The sequence below is a fragment of the Ornithorhynchus anatinus genome, chromosome X1 (assembly GCF_004115215.2).
Source record: "Ornithorhynchus anatinus isolate Pmale09 chromosome X1, mOrnAna1.pri.v4, whole genome shotgun sequence".
Taxonomy (NCBI): Eukaryota; Metazoa; Chordata; class Mammalia; order Monotremata; family Ornithorhynchidae; genus Ornithorhynchus; species Ornithorhynchus anatinus.
In genome coordinates, this window is record NC_041749.1 from 18233595 (window position 1) to 18254447 (window position 20853).

Consider the following 20853-nt stretch of genomic DNA (forward strand, 5'->3'; position numbering starts at 1 on the left):
GTGCAAGAAGCTTGGCAGCCATATACTTGATGCTTTTCTTATCCCCAGAATTTATTTCATTTTAGCAGTAAAACGTAGAGGCGAGAATGACAAAAATCAATTTTGCTTTTTGTGAACTCTCTCATGTCTAACTTTGGGAATTCATGTAATTCAAAGATCAGACAACCCTAATAACCTGCATATGGCTTCTAAGATACCTCCCTTTCCCCCAAGCCCTCCAGAAAGCTTAGATCTTGAAACTGAGGGCATAATTAGTTGTGTTATTAAATCGTTTTCCTTTCTTGCAAAGTGGTGTGCCTGGCGATATAGCAGATCAGACATGGTCCCTTGCAGTCTAGATGGTGGGACACCACAGAACCAATCAGCCGTACTTATTGAATACTTACTGAGTATGGAGCACTGTACTAGGTGCTTGGGAGAGAACAATAGAACAGATTTGGTGGACAGATTCCCTGTTTGTTAACTATAATCAAGCAACTGAGTCAACAAACCGGCACAAGAATGGCAAGGCAAGTAAATGAACGACTCCTAGTGAATTGGGGGTCCGTCTCCATTACTTTTTTTTATTTATTAAGTGTTTACTATGTGTCAAGCCCTGTTCTAAGCACTGGGGTAGATACAAGTGAATTAGTTGGATCTAATCCCTGTCTCACATGGGGCTCATAGTCTAGGTAGGAGGGAGAACAGGAGAAGTGAAGTACAGAGAAATTAAGTGATTTGCCTAAGATCTCACGGCAATCGTTTAGCAGAATTGGGATTAGAACCCAGGTCGTCTGACTCCCAGGCCTGTTCTCTTTCCACTGGAGCTTTAGGTAAACAGTCCAAATATAAAAAATTGGATATAAAAGTCGACGTCAGAATTTGGCCACCCAAGTGGAGAGTAGGTTAAATAATCCGATGATCCAGCTCGAAACACCCGTATTTGGGAAAGACAGGATTTGGGGCCTGAAATATTCAGATTGGTCCATTGAGTTCACCAGACGGAAACTCTGTACATTGCCTTGCCTGGGCAGACACAGACGTAATCATCTTATGTCAGTTCTCATAATTCCAAAACCAATCAATGAGTGGCATTTATTGAGTGGTTACTGTGTGCAGAGCACTGTAGAAAGCACTTGGGAGAGTACAAAAGAGTTGGTAGACATGATCCCTGCCATCGAGGAGTTTACAATGTAGTGGGGGAGACAAACATTAAATTCCAGCTAGAGGAAGCAATAGAGTATAAGAAGATGTATGTACGGGTACACGACACTTGGGCTAATTGCCTAAGGTGTGTTTGATATGCCTCTAGACTGTAAGCTCATTGTGGACAGGGAGTGTGTCTATTATCTTGTACTCTCCCAAGCACTTAGTACAGTGCTTTGCACACAGTAAGTGTGCAACAATATGCTTGAATGAATGAATGTGCCTAGTTTCCCCTATCTTAGTGTCCTCCACCCAGTTGAGGACCTACTAATTTTTGACCTCCTAATGAGCTCTGTCCTCTGATGGTTCTTGCAGACAGGATCTAATTCATTTGAAACATCTACCAATCATGTGATGCAATCTGATGCAGATGAGGGAGGCGGGATCTGGAAATTTCCTTTTGTTACAATAATCATAATAATAATAATAACAATGGTACTTGTTAAGAGCTTACTACGTGCCAAGCATTGGTCTAACTTAAATGTTGTGGGGGGTGAGGGTGGGTTGAGTGAATTTTACTTTCTCTGCATGAAATCTTTAAAGGAAAAAGATGTTTTGGTTCATAAATCCTAGCCCATTGCCAACAAACCTGCACCTCCTCTGCCTCAGTCAACCACGAGTCATTCTACATTCTGAGCCAGCAGGATGGCCAAGTGGGTAGAGCACGGACCTAGTAGCCAGGGGACCTGGGTTCTAAGTCCAGCTCTACCATTTGCTGGGTGACCTTAGGCAAGTCACTTAATTTCTCTGTGCCTCAGTTGCCTCATCCATAAAATGGGGATTATGACTATGAGCCCCATGTGGGGCATGGACTGTGTCCAACTTGATTACCTTGTATCTGTTCATTCATTCATTCAATCATATTTATTGAGCGCTTACTGTGTGCAGAGCACTGTACTAAGTTCTTGGGAGAGTACAGTACAACAATAAACAGACACATTCCCTGCCCACAACGAACTTACAGTCTATAGCTTGTATCTACACCAGTGCTTAGTACAGTGCCTGGTATATAGTAAACAGTTAAATACCATTGAAAAAAAGAAAGGCATGTTTCAACCAAGAAATGAGGCCTCTTCTGCACTTTGCCCTTGCTGCTGTCCAACAACATTTCTGCAGGTTATTGTAGGAAAGGGATTTGAGGTTTAAGGAGAATATTCCATAAAAGATGAGTTTTCAGCCTGGGAGGCAAATGACTGTCCTGGGTAATTCCCAGTGGTATCATTTAGCCTGTCCAGTCACGAGATCATAATGAATTGGAAACAAGCTTAGGCCAGCATTTCTTCCCTGTGGTTTCCCTCCTCCTTTCCACTGGAAGATAAGAATAATGAGAAAAGTTCAGGAAAGTAGGCTTATCCAGGTGGGAATAATCTTGTATGTTTATCATGCAGTTACAGTGTTATGCTAGAAAACCAGTGACCTGAAGTGCTAGGGTTGATTTGGCTATAGGGGTTGGAAGGAAGTCGCTTGACTTAGTTTCAGGAAGATTAATACACTGCGAGAGCATGTCCATTCCTGTAGTCTCGATGTCAGAGACTTGAAAAATTTCATTAACCGGCAAATGAGGAAAGTATGTTTGAGAGCACTGTTTATCTTCAATCAATATTCAATCAATAATAACATTGATTAGACACTCATAATGCGTGAAGCCCTGCACTAAGCTCTAACGGACATTGATCCAGACACAATCCCCGCCTCGCAATCATTCATGGTTGAATGCCTGAGTGAAGAACACTGTGCAAAGTGCTAGGGAAATGTAGGAGAGTGATTATTCAAATCACAGGGTGCTCCTGTTCTAGGAATAAAGAAGTGGGGAGGGGTATTAACGGTGGACACACCACAAAAGATTGAAATGCTGAGAATGACAGAGCTACCTAAGAAAGCAATAAAAACAAAATAAGACCTTCAGTGAGCTGCCCGTTGCTTTTATAAATGACAGTACCGACAAGAAGATCCAATTTGAGAGTGTGGGACCAAAGAGGTCAACGTCTGAATTTTGTTTAGGGGCAACACAGAGGGAGAGAGAAGAAAAAAAAAGCTAAAATGAACAAAATGATTAATGACAACAGGAAGTGCTTGAAAGGGACAATCCTCTGCCTCCTTGTCTCCAAGCTAGCCTGAGCCATCACAGCCTTCCTGATGGTCTAATGGTTTATACTGGCTTTTCTTCCCATCCCGCACCCGTCTGTGAGCTAAGTTTGACTTGCATGGTGCTGGGCAGGATTATGAGTTCCCCGTGGATTTATGGAGCTCTAGTAGTGGGTTTAACTGTCCTTGTTCCATAATGGGTCCCGAGGCAGTTTACTGTGATTCTCCCCCTCATGATTGTAAGCTCACTGTGGGCAGGGAATGTGTCTACCAACTCTGTTATATTGTCGTATTGTGCTTTCCCAAGGGTTTAGTTCGATGCCTTGTACACGGTAAGTGCTCAATAAATGTGATTGATTGATATGTACTACTCCTGCCCCGAGCAGTCACAAATGCAGAGGGAGCTCAGATGTCCTTGGAAAAGATATAGTTCCTTCCCAGAGGTTTTCCCTGATGTGGTGATTCCAGGTGGAAAATCCACAAAAAGCTATTTTCACAATACAGGAAACTTAAGAAAGTCTGTGCCTCTCTCCTCTCCATCATTTGTCAGTGGGAAAGCATGCTGACTGTGGACATTAGAAATTCTCACCCATCCTGTGTAAAAAGCTTTAGGATCTAAAGTGCCTTGGGAACAGGACAGTAAATATCACCTCTTGCACATTTGATGATGTTATATTGTGTATTACTCCAAAGATGAATGTCATCAGAGTATTGTCAAAAACATTTTGGCAAATTTATCTTTGATCTAACTAAATCACATCAGATTTAATTATCATTATTACTATTAATAAGAGCTATTATTATTATCACAGGTTTTTTACGTGGCATTTGTTAAGCACTTACTACATGCCAGACACTGTACTAAGTCCTAAGGTAGATACAAGAACACTCAATTAATGACATTTGTTGAGCACTAGCTAGGTGCAAAGCACTGTAGTATATATTATGTTTGGGATACTACAATATAAGAGACTTAGCAGACACGTTCCTTGCCCACAACTAACTTACAGTCTAGAGGATAATAAGATAAACTAGAAGATAATAAGATAATAATAAAAGATAATAAGGTTGAGCATAGTCCATGCCCCACAAGGGGCTTATAGTCTTAAACCCCATTACGGATGAGGTAACTGAGGCACAGAGGTGTTAAGTGACTTTCTTTAAGCTCTTGCTCTGTGCCAAGCCCTGTACTAAACACCGGCATAGATGCTGTATGTACAGATCAGACACAGTCCCTCTCCTCCAAGTACTGTTTTTGTTTTGTTTTGTTCTGTGTTGTTTTGTTGTCTGTCTCGCCTAAACAGACCCTGTTTAGGCTGGGATTGTTGAGCAGGGATTGTCTCTATCTGTTGCCAAATTGCACACTCCAAGCACTTAGTACAGTGCTCTGCATGTAGTAAGCACACAATAAATACAATTGAATGAATCAGTGAAGTAGGAAGGAGAACAGATATTGAATCCCCATTGTACAGAGGAGGAAACTGAGGCACAGAGATGTTAAGTGACTTGCCCAAGAAAACACACACTAGGTAAGTGGCAAAACTGGGATTAGAACCCAGATTGTCTGACTCCCAGGCCCGTGCTCTTTCCCATAGGCCATAGTGTTTCTATGTGCAAGCCTCTTTCAATGTGCCAAGCACTCTATTTTCTTGTACCCTAGACAGAAATTTGAAGGATTTCTCTAACACCATCCCATGCCCTCTTTGAATTTGTCTCCCACTCCAATTTGGAGTTGTAAAGGAAGAAGAAACTGAACAAAGGACATTAGAACAAATGAATATTACTAAAGTCCAACTCCTGGGAGGTCTGACTTTTCTAAAGGCAACCTTGAGTTGGTAACAGCCTGGGATCCTATCCTCTGAGTGTATATCTTTGTGAGGGATAGATTTAGAGAGCAGATCTTTTTCACTCCATTTTTCCCGTCCTTGTTATAAGTTTTGAGGACAGAGGGTCTACCCCTCGATTACAGATTTCAGTGGAAGCCAGAACGGGATCGAAAAACCGCTTCCTCCCAGCATTTCTGACAATTTCTGATTAATGCAAACTTCCCATTTGTTTTTTATTAGCTCAAAGGTTGTCGAGGCACACTCAGTTGGAGGGCCAATCCCAAATCCCTTCACAGGTGAATCATCCCCACAGTGAATGGAGATTGACTGCGGAATTGGAGGCTCTCAAATCCCATTCTCCTGGAGAATGTGGGCCAAGACGGGGAGGGCGGGTGAATGTTAATGGAGCAGCATGACATTCATTACTCACCTGCCTACCGCCATCTGGATTTTCACAGCTCAGCAGGCATGGCAGGCTTCTCTCACATTAGCGGAAGAGATTGGATCCTAAAGAGTGAACCGATATGTCCCCGAAGCCATAAAACATCGGACATCCTGAATAGATTTTAGCCAGCTCACCGCTCATTCCTTAGCCACAGACTCCAAATATAGGGGAAAGAATAAAGTGGAGAGAGAGATCTGTTACTAGGTTCTAGGTATCCTGGGGAAAGAACAAAAACAAGAGACTTGGGAGAGGTGCATCCGAACATGAATTTTATATAAGACAGTTCAGTTAGCAGAACTTGTATGGTCCTAGGAGACCTGAGAGTCTTCAGTTTCTAGATTCCCTCTTATTTCAGTGGAGAGTGTGATTGATTATGTGGGAGTGATATCCAGATACCTCCAGCTTTGATTATCTATTGGAGGAAGAAAAGCCTGTATCTAACATCCTGGTTTGCTTGTGAGTACTGATTTTTTTAAGCCAAATATCTCAGAACTCAAGAGACCTAAAGGGATTATTGCAGAGCCTCTGGTTGGTGCCCAGGCCTGGCACGTGATATCAGTGGGTCAGCATGCTTAATGAAGAACAGAAAGTCATTAATTGCTCCAAGTCCAAAGGAATCTGCAGTGCTTGGCTACCTGCCCTGTTGGCACATCCTGCTGGTAAATGACAAACAGTCTCTCTGGCCAGAAAAGAAAACCAGCAGGCCTCTTCCCCCACTATGCCGCGTTGCTATGCTGCGATGTTTGAAACTGGGATTCGATGTCTTGGAATCCCATACTCCACCTTTCTGGCTGGCAGGCAGTCTGAGCGCTTAGTGCAGTGCTCTGCACACAGTAAACACTCAGGAAATACAATTGCATGAATGAATGAAATGGATAGAGCACGGGTCTGGGTGTCAGATGGTCGTGAGTTCTAATCCTGGCTCTGCCACTTGTCTGCTGTGTGACTTTGGGCAAGCCACTTCACTTCTCTGTGCCTCAGTTATCTATAAAATGGGCATTGAGACTGTAAACCCCATGTGGGACAGGGACTGTGTCCAACCTTATTTGTATGTATCCACCCCAGCGCTGCGTACAGTGCCTGACACATAGTAAATGCTAAAGAAATACCTTTTTTATTATTATCATTATTGTTATTCTGTGTACCCTACAGCATTTGACAGTCAGGTCCTCTGCCATCATCCATTCCTCTCCCCAGTGTTGCGCCGATCTTCCGGTACCTCCGTTTTTAGCCGTGGACACTTTCGGTTTGGGGGTTAAAATGGCAGACTCCAAACAGAAGCTGTGCTCCTCAGTTCCCAAACTTTGGGTTCTAGGAATGTTAATTCCTGACCCAGGCTGAGGATACGAGGGCCTCTGCCAACCTCTTGCCCTGAATCACCCCAAAGTTCACTTCCTCCACTCTGGCATTCATGCAACTGAGCAAACCTGGAGGAAAATTGAAAATCTTTGCAGACTCAGCCATGATGAATTTGCTCTCTCATACTATTGCTCTGCCCTTCATCTGCACGGCATTAACATCCTTCCCTCACCTGAATATACTCTGTCGCCGGAGCTTGGAGATGGAGCGATTAATGCAGGATAATTAACCTCTGACATTTTTCTAAAAATAATCCTAAGAAATCTGATCATGGGCAATTTACCTGTCCACTTTTCCCCCAGGGGGGCGTTAAGCAGCATTGAAATGCTGGGCCAATTGGTCCGATAGAATTACCTGTAGCCTAAATTCCTCCATTGAGAAATCCATGAGTACAAATCACCTATGCCTCGGGACCACTTGATCCTGTCAAGTCACTCCGCCTCCCTCCTGGAGATCAAAGTGGTTGTGGTCAGGGGTGGAGACAGGGGCAGAATGGTCATAGAGGAAGGAGACTAGGAAGGAGATATGGGTTTAACTCCCGATTCCCAAGTACAAATGCTAAAGCTCAAGAGAGGAGACTTTTGGGGGAAGAAAGCCAGGACTGTTAGCCTCGTTCTGAAAGATGAATACATTTCTCTAGTTATTTGAAAAGAAAATTCCAGATCATTTTATCTCATGCATAGCAACAGGGTAAGACAAGTGTTTTCCCTTTTCTCCTGTCAAATGACCTAGCAGTAGCTATTTGATGGTGGCATCAAGGAGATCTTAAAGTCCCAGCTGCTCTTAGCACTGGCACTTAGAACAGATAATGTCAAGAACTTGGTAAATTCCATTTCTTTAAAGGCCTAGGAAAGGCCGATTATATTCCCGGAGAAAAATGCCTGCAGTTCCTTAAATTGCTTTTGTCTTCTTTTTCAGCTGACATTATCTCTACAGTCGAATTCAACCCCACTGGAGAATTACTAGCGACAGGAGACAAGGGGGGTCGGGTGGTAATATTTCAGCGAGAGCAAGAGGTAAGTGGTGGGGAATTCAAAACGCCTAGTATATCCTCTTAAAAGATTTCTGCTATTTCCCAATCCTTGGAGGTCATTAACCTTCGATCTCGGCTGGCAAACTAAAAAACTGCCAAAAGATGACTCCCAAAAGCAGTTCCACTTTCCATCTCGTGAATTAACTGAAATGGTATTTTCAGGGAGGGTGGGCTGTGGTTTGCACTTGGAAGAAGTCTTATCACTGAAATATTCCAACAATGCTTGGGTGAGCACACTTTTCCGATACACATTCAGCCTCATTTTGCTCCAAATGCCGCAAGCCGGCATGAATATAAAGTCCCTTGGAAATGTGTGTATCGAGGAAAATTTGTATCCAAGCAAAGAAAGTGATATGTAACACTAACAAAGAGCCTTCAAAGCCCAGACTCTGCCCTTCCCCACCCCCTTCCCCTTTCCTCTTCCTTCTCAACTTCCCTAGGAAAGGTTGCAGATGCGTGTGATCATATGCAGATAGTCGATTCAGCAACCTGCTACTTAGAGCCTTGAGATTCAGGTTCAAGTAGTAACAGCTTTTCAGAAATGTATAGGCGGGCTGAGCTCTAGGGCTCTGGTACTGTTTGCCTCAGTTAAAGTCCTACATTCCCAGTGATTCTTCAGCTCAGACTCGTAGCTGTATTGCAAAATAAAGTGATAGTGCCATGATGTAGCCGACTGAATTCCTGACAAGACCTGTCTTGACCAGTTCCAGAAATTTGCCAGGTACAGCACTATTCAGAGAAGACATGGCAGTGCCTTCCGTATCCTGAAAGCCATTAAGATTGCAGCTGGTTTCACTAAAGAAAACCCTCATTTAGAGGGGATACAGTTGGTAATTACATATTATTTGCCATTAATTTTTACAAAGCCCAAAAGCCTTAGGGAAGCTGTATAAATTCAAATGTTCAGCATGAAATCATCTATCATAGTCTCTGGGTTTAAGAAACAGTAAAATATGGTTGGCAAGTGAAAACTAATAGCCCTTCTGACCTGGAATTTTTCCTTAATTTCCAAAGCTGTTTGGTGTTAATTGGTCTGGCACATTTTGCACACACTTGACAGCCTGATTTGGACAGTAGCAGATCAAACATCTTGTAAATTCATTTTTAAGGCGGACTGGTTCTCATTGAGATGATGAGGAGAGCTGCAGTGAACTGAGAACTGTACTTAGAAGACATGTTCAAACCTAATATAAACCTGCTTTCCAAAGTCTGAAAAAAAAAATCCAATTAGTTATTAAAGAGCAGCTATTGAGCATATATTAGCAAAAGCAACTTATCATCAGTAATAATATTTTATTTCACATGTTGCTTTTGCAATTTTTCATTTCCTTTGTTCTTTTTATTAAAATTTGGGGTGTTGGTTTCATTGGTGAAATAATGGGAGAGATTATTTTATTAATGGCATTGGCCTGCAAGAATCCTAATATAGATAGATTATATACAATTAGTTCAGATTTGAAAGTAGAATATATACTTGTTAAGCAGTTAAAACAAATCCATAGGATCGATAGTTTTTCATGTCAAATTTTCATTCCAATCCAAGCAGATTCTGAGGAGAAATGCTCCCTCATAATTAAGCCTATATGAGGAAGTCACCTTTCTTTTCTCTTTTCACAGAGATCTGGCTTATGCAGCACATTTCAATCCCTGAGAGTCTAAACATGCAGTGTTAGTGCTTCCTGTTAAGACATTTGTACATGCACTGAATTGTGGTCAAACAAAATGACTATTAATTTAAGAAGGTGGAGTTTTCTCCAAAATGACTCTCATACAGAAAAACAGTGCTGGTTTTCAAAGATAAAATTGAAACTTAGAAATGAAGTACCAGTATTTCCAAACCAGGCAATAGCTCCTATCATTCCCTTGAATTTGGTCTGGAGGTTTACCTCGAGGTAAAGCTAGATTCGTGGATGCAAATATAGCTAAATATCATCTTCTCCTTTTATTGCTCTTTAATTATTTTGGAGTGCAAGATGCTTGGTCTTGGGCTTAACTTGATCCTCTAAACTTTTACTCACTGTCCTGAAAAAGCTGCCGGGAGTGGGTAAAAAAATGAAGCTAATATCTCGACTCCATTTTCTGCCCTCTTCCAGCTTCTAGGGTCAGCACAGGTGAGCTACAACTATCCATTAGCTGCCTCTTCATTGCCTGTGACCCCAGGGACCACTTAGGCAGATAACATGCCTATGTGGCCACATGTTTAACCTTGGAAAAAAATGTGAACCTCAAATTAAATTGTAAGAAACTTAAATTCTTTTAAATCTATTTCCTCAGATTTAACTTAATGTATGTCCTAGACTCCAGTCAACCAATGGTATTTACTCTCTGCGGAAGCACTTGGGAGAATATGTAGCCATCATTAAACACATGGTGAAGACAATTGAGTATTTTCACTTTGCGAAAGTAGCACTTGAAAGTAGTCACAGTGCTATCACTGTCACAGTTCTACCATTGGTTTGTGCTACCTATTTTCCCCGAATAAATGCCTAAGGAGTGGATTTTCAAAGAGGAAACCAAACAGGAACTCTAAATTTAATCATCAGGGAGCAGTCCCCAAATTGTTCTTAAAGGAAGATCTCCGGTTTCTGAATTGTAACCTTCGGAAAACCCGAACTCCTTTTCCTCTCAAGAAACTCTTTGTGTTTCTTTCAACAGAGTAAAAATCAGCTTCATCGCAGGGGTGAATACAATGTTTACAGCACATTCCAGAGCCATGAAGCTGAGTTTGATTACCTGAAGAGTTTAGAGATAGAAGAGAAGATCAATAAAATAAGATGGCTCCCGCAACAGAACGCTGCCTACTTTCTTCTCTCCACTAATGGTATGGATGACAACATTGGGTTTATTGGGCTCTGAGAGACTCAAAGAGCCCCTGCGGTCTTGGTTTAAGTCCCTGTGGTTTTACTTCCTTTGAAAGCAGCAAGGCCTAGGGGAAAGAGCTCCAGACTAGAAGCCAGAAGACCTAGGTTCAAATCCCGGCTCTGCCACGTAATAATGATGGTATTTGTTAAGCGCTTACTGTGTGCCAAGCACTGTTCTAAGCACTGGGATAGGTACAAGGTTATCAGGTTGTCCCATGTGGGGCTCACAGTCTTAGTCCCCATTTTACAGATGAGGTAACTGAGGCACAGAGAAGTTAAGTGACTTACCCAAAGTCACACAGCTGACAAGTGGCGGAGCCGGGATTAGAACCACAACCTCTGACTCTCAAGCCCGGACTCTTTCCACTGAGCTTCACTGCCACTTGCCTGCTGTGTGTAACCTTGGGCAAATAACTCTTCGGGGCCTCAGGAGTCTCCCTCCCCTTTAGACTGTGAGTCCCTGTAAGACAGGGTACTGTGTCTGATCTGACTGTATTGTATCTACTCTGTGCTTAGCACATAGGGAAGCAGCTAGGCACGGGCCTGGGAGTCAGAAGGTCATGAGTTCTAATCGTGACTCCGCCATTTGTCTGCTCAGTGGCCTCAGGCAAGCCACTTCACTTCTCTGGGCCTCAGTTACCTCATCTGAAAAATGGGGATTAAGACCCTGAGCCCCAAGTGAGACAACCTGATTACCTTGTATCTCCCCCAGCGTTTAGAACAGTGCTTGGCATATAGTAAGTGCTTAACAAATACCATCATCATTATTATTATTATTTCCTGTGCCTGTTATCACATCTGTAAAATGGGGAGTAAGACTATGAGCCCCATGTGGGACAAGGACTGTGTCCAACCAATTTGCTTGTATCCACTGCAGTGCTTAGTACAGTACCTGGCATATAGTAAGCACTTAACAAATACCACACTTATTAGAATAAATGCCTGACAAAAGCCAGAATTATTATGACTTGGTCATGGTTCCCTGGATGAATCAGAAGTTCCTTTCCAGCCTTACTGGGACCCTACAATTCTAAAATCATTATCTTACTGAGGTTGAATTCCCTGGTCTTTAAAAGATGAAAGAGGTCAGTCAGCCCTGCAGGATTGCAGGGGGAAACGGGATTGGAAACTCACCCCAAATCCCTCCATGTCCAGTTTGACACTATCGCTGCACACATTCCCAAGTTTCTGAATGCACATTCCCTTTCCATGATGGTAGAGTCAAAGCCATTTTGTGTCGGGGGTGTCCTTTTTAGACAGAGAACTGAAAACCACTTCCCCATATATCTAGATGGCGAGTAATTATGGCACATGACTGCAACTTAGAATTAGAGGGGAGAACCATAGATGGATCTGGTCGGGGCTCCAACTGGAGAAGAGACTTGTGCGTAAAGGCCTAGATTTCATTCTCTCTCACTGATTTTGCCCTCTTCTCTGTAGCTGTAGGAAGATTGGTATGATGAATCAGCCCCTGGAAGTGGATCTAGCCCCCCAAAAGGACAACCTGTTTTTATTGTTCGATTAAAAACCTATGAAAAATATTGACAGATGCTCCCTCTGTGATAGAGATCTTTTTTTTAAAAGGTATTTTTTAAGCAGCGTAGCCTGGGAGAAAGAGCACGGGCCTGGGAGTCAGAGGAGCTGGGATCTAATGCCAGCTCTGCCACATGTCCGCTGTATGTGTGACCTTGGCAAGTCACTTAGCTTCTCTGTGCCTGTTACCCCACTTTTATAATAGGGATTAAATCCTACTCCCTCCTACTTAGACTGCAAGCCCCATGTGGGACAGGGACTGTGTCCTACCTGATTAACTTGTTTGTATCCCATTGCTTAGAACAGTTCTCGGCGCATAGTAATGCTTACAAGTTCAATTACTATGTACCAGGCACTTTACTAAGTGCTCGGGGGTAAGTACAAGAAAATCAAATTGAACACAATTGCTGTCTCACATTTCATTTAGTTTGATTCCCCATTTTACAGATGAGATAACTGAGGCACAGAAAAGTGAAGTGACTTGCCCAGAGTCACAGAGACAGGTGGCAAAGGCAGGATTAGCACCCAGGTCTCTGATTCCCAGGCCCGTGCTCTGTGCGCTAGGACGCCTTGCTTCTCTAAGTGCTGCCTCCGCCATCCTGTTATACTGTACTTTCCCCAGTGCTTAGTACAATGCTCCGCACATAGTAAGCATTCGATAAATACGTTTGAGTGAATGAAGCCAGAGAAGCAGCAAACAAGTTGTTAGGCCATCCAGTCCTGTTGGTTTGTTCATTTTGGCCTAGTGAAATTCTCTTCTCCCTGGGACTTGAACTTACTGCTCAATTACATTTTGGGAGCTTGATTTCTTAATGGCAGTACTACAGCTGATTTGTTTCCGTTTGCTGTTCACTTCAGCAGCCTCAAATTCCAGTTGAGTAGCTTTCAGGATCCAGAATCAGTTGCTTAGAATGAATAAGGAGCTAGATGGATGGGTCTTAATTACTTTAGGGAGAAGTGGTCTAATTATCTCCGGTAGTCAACTTATTTTATATTAAGGAATTTATTTTATTGATCATTGTAATAAAATCCAGAGATAGATTAAATGCATTTGGTGGGGGATGGGAGAGAAATCCATGAAAGACAACGAAGATTAATTATATAACAATGTTGAGTTAATTGAGTTTTTAAATAGTCTTTTGATTAACAGGGCTATTATCTTCACATTTGGGATAATGTTTCTCATGCCGTCAGTATCTCAAAATGACTTTTTTATAAAAATATTTTTCTAAAACTGTTCCCACATTATGTGATTTTCTTTTTCAAACTGTCAATGAGAGGGGAAACCCCATAAGCAAATTCGTTAATGCACATAGAAATTAATTAAAGTCAGTTGGAAGCACTTTCTAAAAGAAAAAAATTAAGCTAAGTAATTGGTTTGAGAAGCGATCCAGAAATGATAATGCCTTCCGAAGAAAATTTTCCACGGTAAAGATGATGTCATCGTTCCAAATAAATGTTACATACTTCAGAAACTTCTTCTCATCCGGAGCTTCAGTTGCCTACTAAACAGAGACACAGTAATAAAGATAATCACTGGTATTTATTGAGCACTTACTGTGTGCAGAACACTGTACTAAGCGCTTGGGAGAGTACAATACAACAGAGTTGGTAGATGCGTTTCCCCGCCCACAACAATCTTACCATTTAGAGAGGGAAGCACTTACTATGCCCTACGCACTGCCCTAAATGCTGGCGTAGGTACAAGAGCATCAGGTCACACGTAGTTCCTGTCCCACCTGGTAGCTCATCATCTAAATGGCAAGACCATGCATTTCATGAAGAAGCACTCAAATATCATTAGTACTATAAAAATCTATCAGTGTCATTTTATATATACCTGTTGATTTAGTGATAAGTAATTATAAGTCCTCTAGACTGTGAGCTCGTTGCGGAATGTGTCTGTTGTTGTAGTGTACTCTCCCAAGTGTTTAGTATAGTGCTTTGCACACAGTAAACGCTCAATAAATACAATTGAATGAACGAATGAGGGAATGAATGAATGTCTTGTAGGGTTATAGGTTACCTGAGAAATTCAAAATGTATTTTACCGTGTTGGATGAAATCCATTCCAACTCTTAAATCCTTTCTTATCCTGAGTTTCATTCCCAAGTTCCAGAGTTCTCTCCTGGGTCCATCACTGTTAATTCCTCAGCAGCCACTAACCCATCGCTACTAGGAGACAAGGACATGTTGAACTTCACTGCCTTTTTTGTGTAATAAGTGCCAGTGGAGATATAAGAGAACCAGGTCAGACCCAGTCCCTGCCCTGTAAAAGCTTGTATACTATATGCTGTGCTTGGCTATTTCCTAAACAGTCCCAGTATTTTATTGAACGCTAATGACCTTGTCTTGGGACCTGGTAAATTCAAAGAGTTATTACTATTGAGCTTGTGTCATGCTTTCTTTCCCCTGAATTAATAGATGAGTTTGAGACTCTATCCAGACGGGACGTAAACCCCAGTGAAGTTTTCCAGGGAGGTGATGAGTTCTAATTTCGACTCCTCCGAGATGGCCCCATCTGGGATTGGAGCACTCTCTCTCCCTGCCCGTCTCGACCATCTTGACCATGGTTGGGAGTGACCTGCACAGCCCACTAGAATAAGCTCAGATTTTGCAGGCCTCCCCATACACCTGAACACCCTTATCTCAAAGGGAAACCCAGAAATTCCTTGTAAAAAGACCTAGCACTTGTTCACAAGCATGGCTTGGAATTGAACCCTTTATCACCTCACCCTCAGCCTCACAGCATTTTATGTACATATCCGTAATTTATTTATATTCATGTCTATCTCCTACCTAAACCGTAAGCTTGTTGTGGATGGAGAACGTGCCTAGCATCTCTGTTTTTTTGTACTCTCCAAGCACTTAGTACAACACTCTCCACACAGTGAGTTTCAATAAATATGACTGATTGATTGGTGACAGTTGTCTCTGGAAAACAATCCCCTTGGAATCATTATGCTTTAGAGTGTACCTCGTTGGACACTGTAAGTTCGTTGTGGGCAGGGAACGTATCTGCCAATTCTGATGTATTGTTCTCTCCCAAGCACTTAGTACTGTGCTGTGCACATAATCATTGTGATATTTGTTATGCGCTTAGTATGTGCTAGGCACAGTATTAAGTGCGGGGATACATACAAGCAAGTGGTGTTGGACACACTCCTTGTTCCACGTGGGACTTGCAGTCTCAGTCCCCATTTTACAAGTGAGATAAAACTGAGGCACACAGAAGTGAAGTGACTCGCCCAGGGCCACCCAGGAGACAAGTGACAGAGCTGGGATTAGAACCCATGACCTTCTGACTCCCAGACCCATGCTCTATCCAGTATGCCAGTAAGCACTCGATAAATACTACTGATAACGATAATCTCTAATATAAATATATAAATCTAGACCTCCAAAATTGCTGATCACTAGGATCCAGATTCAAAGGCAGGTGTCCCTACAGAAAAGTGCCACTTAACAATTCGTTGTTCCTTCCAGCAAACCACATTTCACCGACTTGGAAGCTTCAAGTTTGTTTCTGTTTACATGCCTCTTCTTTAACGGGCTGCAGCCACAACGTTGGAATTGCTTTAGCAGCCCGGTGGAGAGAGCACCCGTAGTGACCTGTGTGTTCTCTTCCCTAGATAAAACCGTGAAGCTCTGGAAAGTCAGTGAGCGGGATAAGAGGCCGGAGGGCTACAACCTGAAAGATGACGATGGTCGAGTCCGGGATCCTGCCACAATCACAACTCTGCGGGTGAGAGAAACACGCTTCCCTCGAATCCAGAAGCGGATCTTGAAAGGGCTGACTTTCTTTTCATTGGGCAGTGAGATGTGGAAAATGAATGAAGCCAGGGCTACTTGATGGGGTTCCCTTATTAGAGTTATAGCACTGTGTAGACTTGGCATTGAGAGCAAACTACCTCAACGCAAATAGCCACCAGTCTTACTCTCCTATCAATCAGCAACAGTTGTTTGAGCAAGGGGAAATGATGTCATTGACCATTGATCATATCAAATGGTGGGATTTGTTTAAAAAAATCACTATGTGCCAGGCACTGTACTAAGCACTGGGGTGGATACAAGCAAATAAGTTGGACACAGTCCCTGTCCCACGTCAGAGGACCTGGGTTCTAATCCCAGCTCTGTCGGTTACCTGTTATGTAAATTTGGGAAAGGCACGTAACTTCTCTGTGCCTCAGTGACCTCATCTTTATAATGGGGATTCAGTACCTATTCTCCCCCTACTTAGACCCTGAGCTCCATGTGTGATTTAGGGATGATGTCTGACCTGATTAACTTGTATCTACCCCAGTGCTTAGAGCAGTGCTTGATGCCTACTAAGTGCTTAACAAGTAGCATAATAATAATAATTGAAAAATAGCAAGCAAAATCAGGTCAAAGGCCTGAATTTATATATTTCAGACCTAAAAAATTATTGGTCTGGATATCTGAGTACCAAATGTATTTTGGGGGTTGGAACTGTGCGATTAATTTGCTCAAATAACCTCAGGATTACCAGGTCTCCAGCACCAAGTATTTGGGAAGTTAGAAAGGAAAGATATGAGCCAACCCTGTCCTGAGGACATTTTTGCCTGAAGGATACAAGACATTCACCGTCAATTTTGGGACATAAATATAGAAGTAAGAAAGAAATGGATGGTTTCATTTTGGGTACATTGGGGTTTGTTCTTATGGAATGCAAGGGACACAAAGTTCTGGCATCTCTTCTAATGGATAGTGAAATATCGCAGTGCAGGTGCCACTGCTCAATTCTAGGCTAGGGAAAGATCAGGGGAGGGAAGGGGTTTTCAGAGCCAACCCGTCTCACCAACCAGCCGGCCTGACTTCTCCGGCTCTGGAGTTTGTGGAATATAATTGGAGAAATCCTACCTACTTCCTCCCTCCAAGTCCCAAGGTGAGGTTTAGCCCGAAAAAATGACCGTTCTGGAAACCTTGGTTATTTTTGTAGAAACAAACACTGGTTATTCATGTGTATATGAATTAATGTACATTCAGTGTATGTGTATTTGTGTGTATATTAATATGTATTAAATGGAACAGGGGCTTCGAAAATTAGATCAAAAGAGAATCAAATGTGCCCAGCCTCCTTTTCAGTTTAACGCAAAGAGAATCGGAAACTGGGCTTTTTAGGCATGGTTCACCACGCAGACCTTAAGATTGGTATGTGGCTACACGAAATTCACAGTTGCTGCTACAGATGTTGCCTCTACCCCTCTCGTTGAGGTCCAAAGAGCCACAAAATTTGGGTGGACCCCGAAAATCTGGTCTGGCCCTACCATGTAGGACAAAGCAGCTGTCCGCAGGATAATGCCAGCCTCCCAGTCCAGCCAAAGCAAGCAACTCTGCTTCAGAACAGGGGGCTGTGCTGTAGACTCTAAGCTCCCTGTAGGCAGGGATTGTGACTGTTATATTGTTCTATTATACTCTCCCAAGTGCTTAGTACAGTGCTGTGCACATATTAAGTGCTCAGTAAATACAATTGACTGAGGCAGGTGGGTCGTGGAGCTTCTGGATGATCTTATGACAGCCCTGAGTGTGATTCATGGATTTTCTGAAATAGCAGATCCCAGATTTTCAGTGTCCTCAGTAATACACTGAATGTAGCACAGGTAACAATAGGTATGACTCTATTAATCAATCAGTGGTATTTAGGTAGGACGGGCAAGATGATAGAGTGCTTTAAAGCCTATGGTATAGAGTTTATTTGAAGTGGAAGTGGATGGGCAACAACTGGAGGTTCTTGAGGAACAGGGAAACATGGACTGAACATTAAAGAGAAATGACCCGGGCAGCAGAGTGAAGTGTGGAGTGGAGTGGCATGATATGAAGCAGCAGTAATGACCAATCTGGTCTCCTCATAGCTTATGCAAGCAACCTAGCAAATCAGCAATAATCCAGGCCATCATCTGTGTCTTTCCAAATCCAAACGAAAGTCCCAGCTAGAACCAAGCTAAAATGTGATGAGTATCACTATGGTCAACAGACAGTGAGTTGAGACCAAAAATACATCCAAGAATAGTTTTTGCCATTAAGACTTAGAAAGGATTTAAATACTCGATTTTACGCCATTTGATTTGCCTTATGTAGGTGTCAGGTTAACATTCATTCCGACGAGTCGTCTAGGGATTTGAAAACCCCCGGAGTGCTCACTTCATTTAATAACATTTATCGAGTGCCTTCTTTACATGGAGCGCTTTTCTGTAGGTTTGGAACAGTGGAATACAAGACATAAAAAGTGCACAGTATCTGCTCTCTAGACTGTAACTCAGTATCGGCAGGGAGCATGTCTGCTAATTCTGTTGCATTGTACTCTCCCAAGTTCTTAGTACAGTGTTCTGCACTTAGTAAATGCTCAATAAATACCATCAATTGATTAATTGATTAAAGAGTTTATCATTTGAATGCAATGAAACGTCCCACTCAATCCATCAATCAGCGGTATCTGAGTGCTTACTTTTTGTAGAGCATTGTACTGACTTCACTTTAATCTAGGACAGTCCCCTTCCAACCTCACCTTGCTGATTTCCTCCTGCAACCCAGTTCGTTCACTTCATGCCTTCTCTGAGCCCCCTAAGATGGTTATTTAAGTAGACAAGCTTGCTGAAGGCATCCTTGCTCTGCTAGCTGTGATTTGACATGTACATGAAACCTCGTGAGTTTTCTCATTGCAGGCAAGTCCTTCGCTATAAAGGGTAACAAACTTCCACCAGAGTACAGCTGGAGGTGTAGAAACCCACCCCAAAATGGACTTTGCAAGTTCACTCACCTCATCAAATGATAGCTTAGAAGTAGTTATAGTAATGGTGTTTATTGTATGCGGAGCACTGAACTAAGAATTATGAGGAAAAATTTGTCTTTTACATTAGTTGGGCAATGGGATTTATTGAACAGTTTATGCAGAGCACTATACTAAGGGCTTGAACGTGCCAGTGAGCGGTTTTGCAGTACCTCTGATTCCTCTTCTCTCACCTAAGGTACTTGTTAATCATAATACCAGATATTCTCTCTGAATATTTGCAGATATCTGCTTTGAATCCTACTTATTACTATAAACCCACAATCTGTAACATGGAGAAATACCACTTCTCCCTTCCCCTTAGACTGTGAGTTCCATGTGGTATAGGGACTATGTCTGACCCGATTATCTTATATCTACACCAGCACTTAGAGTGCTTGGCACATAGTGAGTGCTTAAGGAATACCAAGATTATTATCTTATGATATACTATAGTTATTCATTATACTAAGCTCTCCAGCCTTTTTCTGTAAACAGCAGGGAAGCACCCTCTGCTTCAGAGACATCCCAGCAGTGAAAAAAGAAAGAAATCGGGTAAACCTGAAGGCCACAGAACAATTATGGAAACCCAGAGAAGAGCTATTATATCAGTCAGCTGCAGTTTATTAACATGCTTCAGTTTCAGAATCTGCGTTTCAAGCAGTTGGGTATTTCCCTCCTACTACGATTCCCTCCAGCCACCCTCATAGTTGCCAATTTCATCATGGATTCTACTGATTCTGCCACACCTCCAGCTTTTGCCTTCATGTCCCTGCTTCCATTTCTGTCCAAACTCCTGGAACAGGCCATATTCACCCACTTCCTCTCCTCAAACTCCCTTCTTGACCCACTCTCTGGTTTCCACCCCTCACTCCAGTGAACCTATATTCTCCAAGTGCCAGAATCTTCTCCTTTCCAAATCTAATGGTTTCTACTCTATCCTAATCCTCTTTGACTTCTCATCTCCTTTGGCTCTGTAGAGCATTCCCTTCTTCTGGTAATGCTACATATAATCTTGGTCTTCTGGTTTTCCTCCTACTTCTCTGGCAGCTATCTCTCTGCCTCTTTCACTGGCTCCTTTTCCACTCCTCATCCCATAAATATGGGACTCCCTAATAATAAGAGAAATTATAATTGTGGTATTTTCTGGGTGCTTACTATGTGCCAAGCACTGTACTAGTCATCGGGGTAGATACGAGATCATCAGCTCCCACATGAGACTCACCTGCTACGTAAAAGGGAAAACAGATGAAAGTACTGAACCCCAGAGAAGTGAAGTGGCTTGCCCAAGGTCACACAGCAGGCAAGTGGCAGAACTGGATTAGAACCCAGATCCTCTGACTCCCAGGCCTGTTTTCTACCTTGTTCGAATCCCAGCTCTGCCACTTGTCAGCTGTGTGACTGTGGGCAAGTCACTTAACTTCTCTGTGCCTCAGTTCCCTCATCTGTAAAATGGGGATTAAGACTGTGAGCCCCACGTGGGACAACCTGATTCCCCTGTGTCTACCCCAGCGCTTAGAACAGTGCTCTGCACATAGTAAGCGCTTAACAAATACCAACATTACCTTCTGGGCCATGCTGCTTCTCTTAAGGTTTCTCCCTCAAGGCTCTGTTCTCAGTCCTCTACTCTTCTCATTCCCTCAGGGAAAGTATTTCCTCCGATGGCTTCAGTTTCCCACCACTGTGTGGATGACACCTAAATCTATATCTTGCTAGCCCCACCCTCTTTCTTCATCTCC

General features: G+C 42.6%; 1 protein-coding gene across 3 annotated transcripts in view; it reads left to right on the forward strand.

Moving 5' to 3' along the window:
- PPP2R2B (protein phosphatase 2 regulatory subunit Bbeta) overlaps window positions 1-20853 on the forward strand; it is a 190194-nt gene that overhangs the window by 132023 nt on the left and 37318 nt on the right. For all 3 annotated transcript variants that reach the window (XM_029051308.2, XM_029051310.2, XM_029051309.2), the window contains exons 2-4: window positions 7819-7916; window positions 10589-10754; window positions 15960-16072. In XM_029051308.2, the coding sequence (XP_028907141.1) occupies window positions 7819-7916; window positions 10589-10754; window positions 15960-16072 (377 nt within the window). The remainder of the gene's footprint in view (window positions 1-7818; window positions 7917-10588; window positions 10755-15959; window positions 16073-20853) is intronic.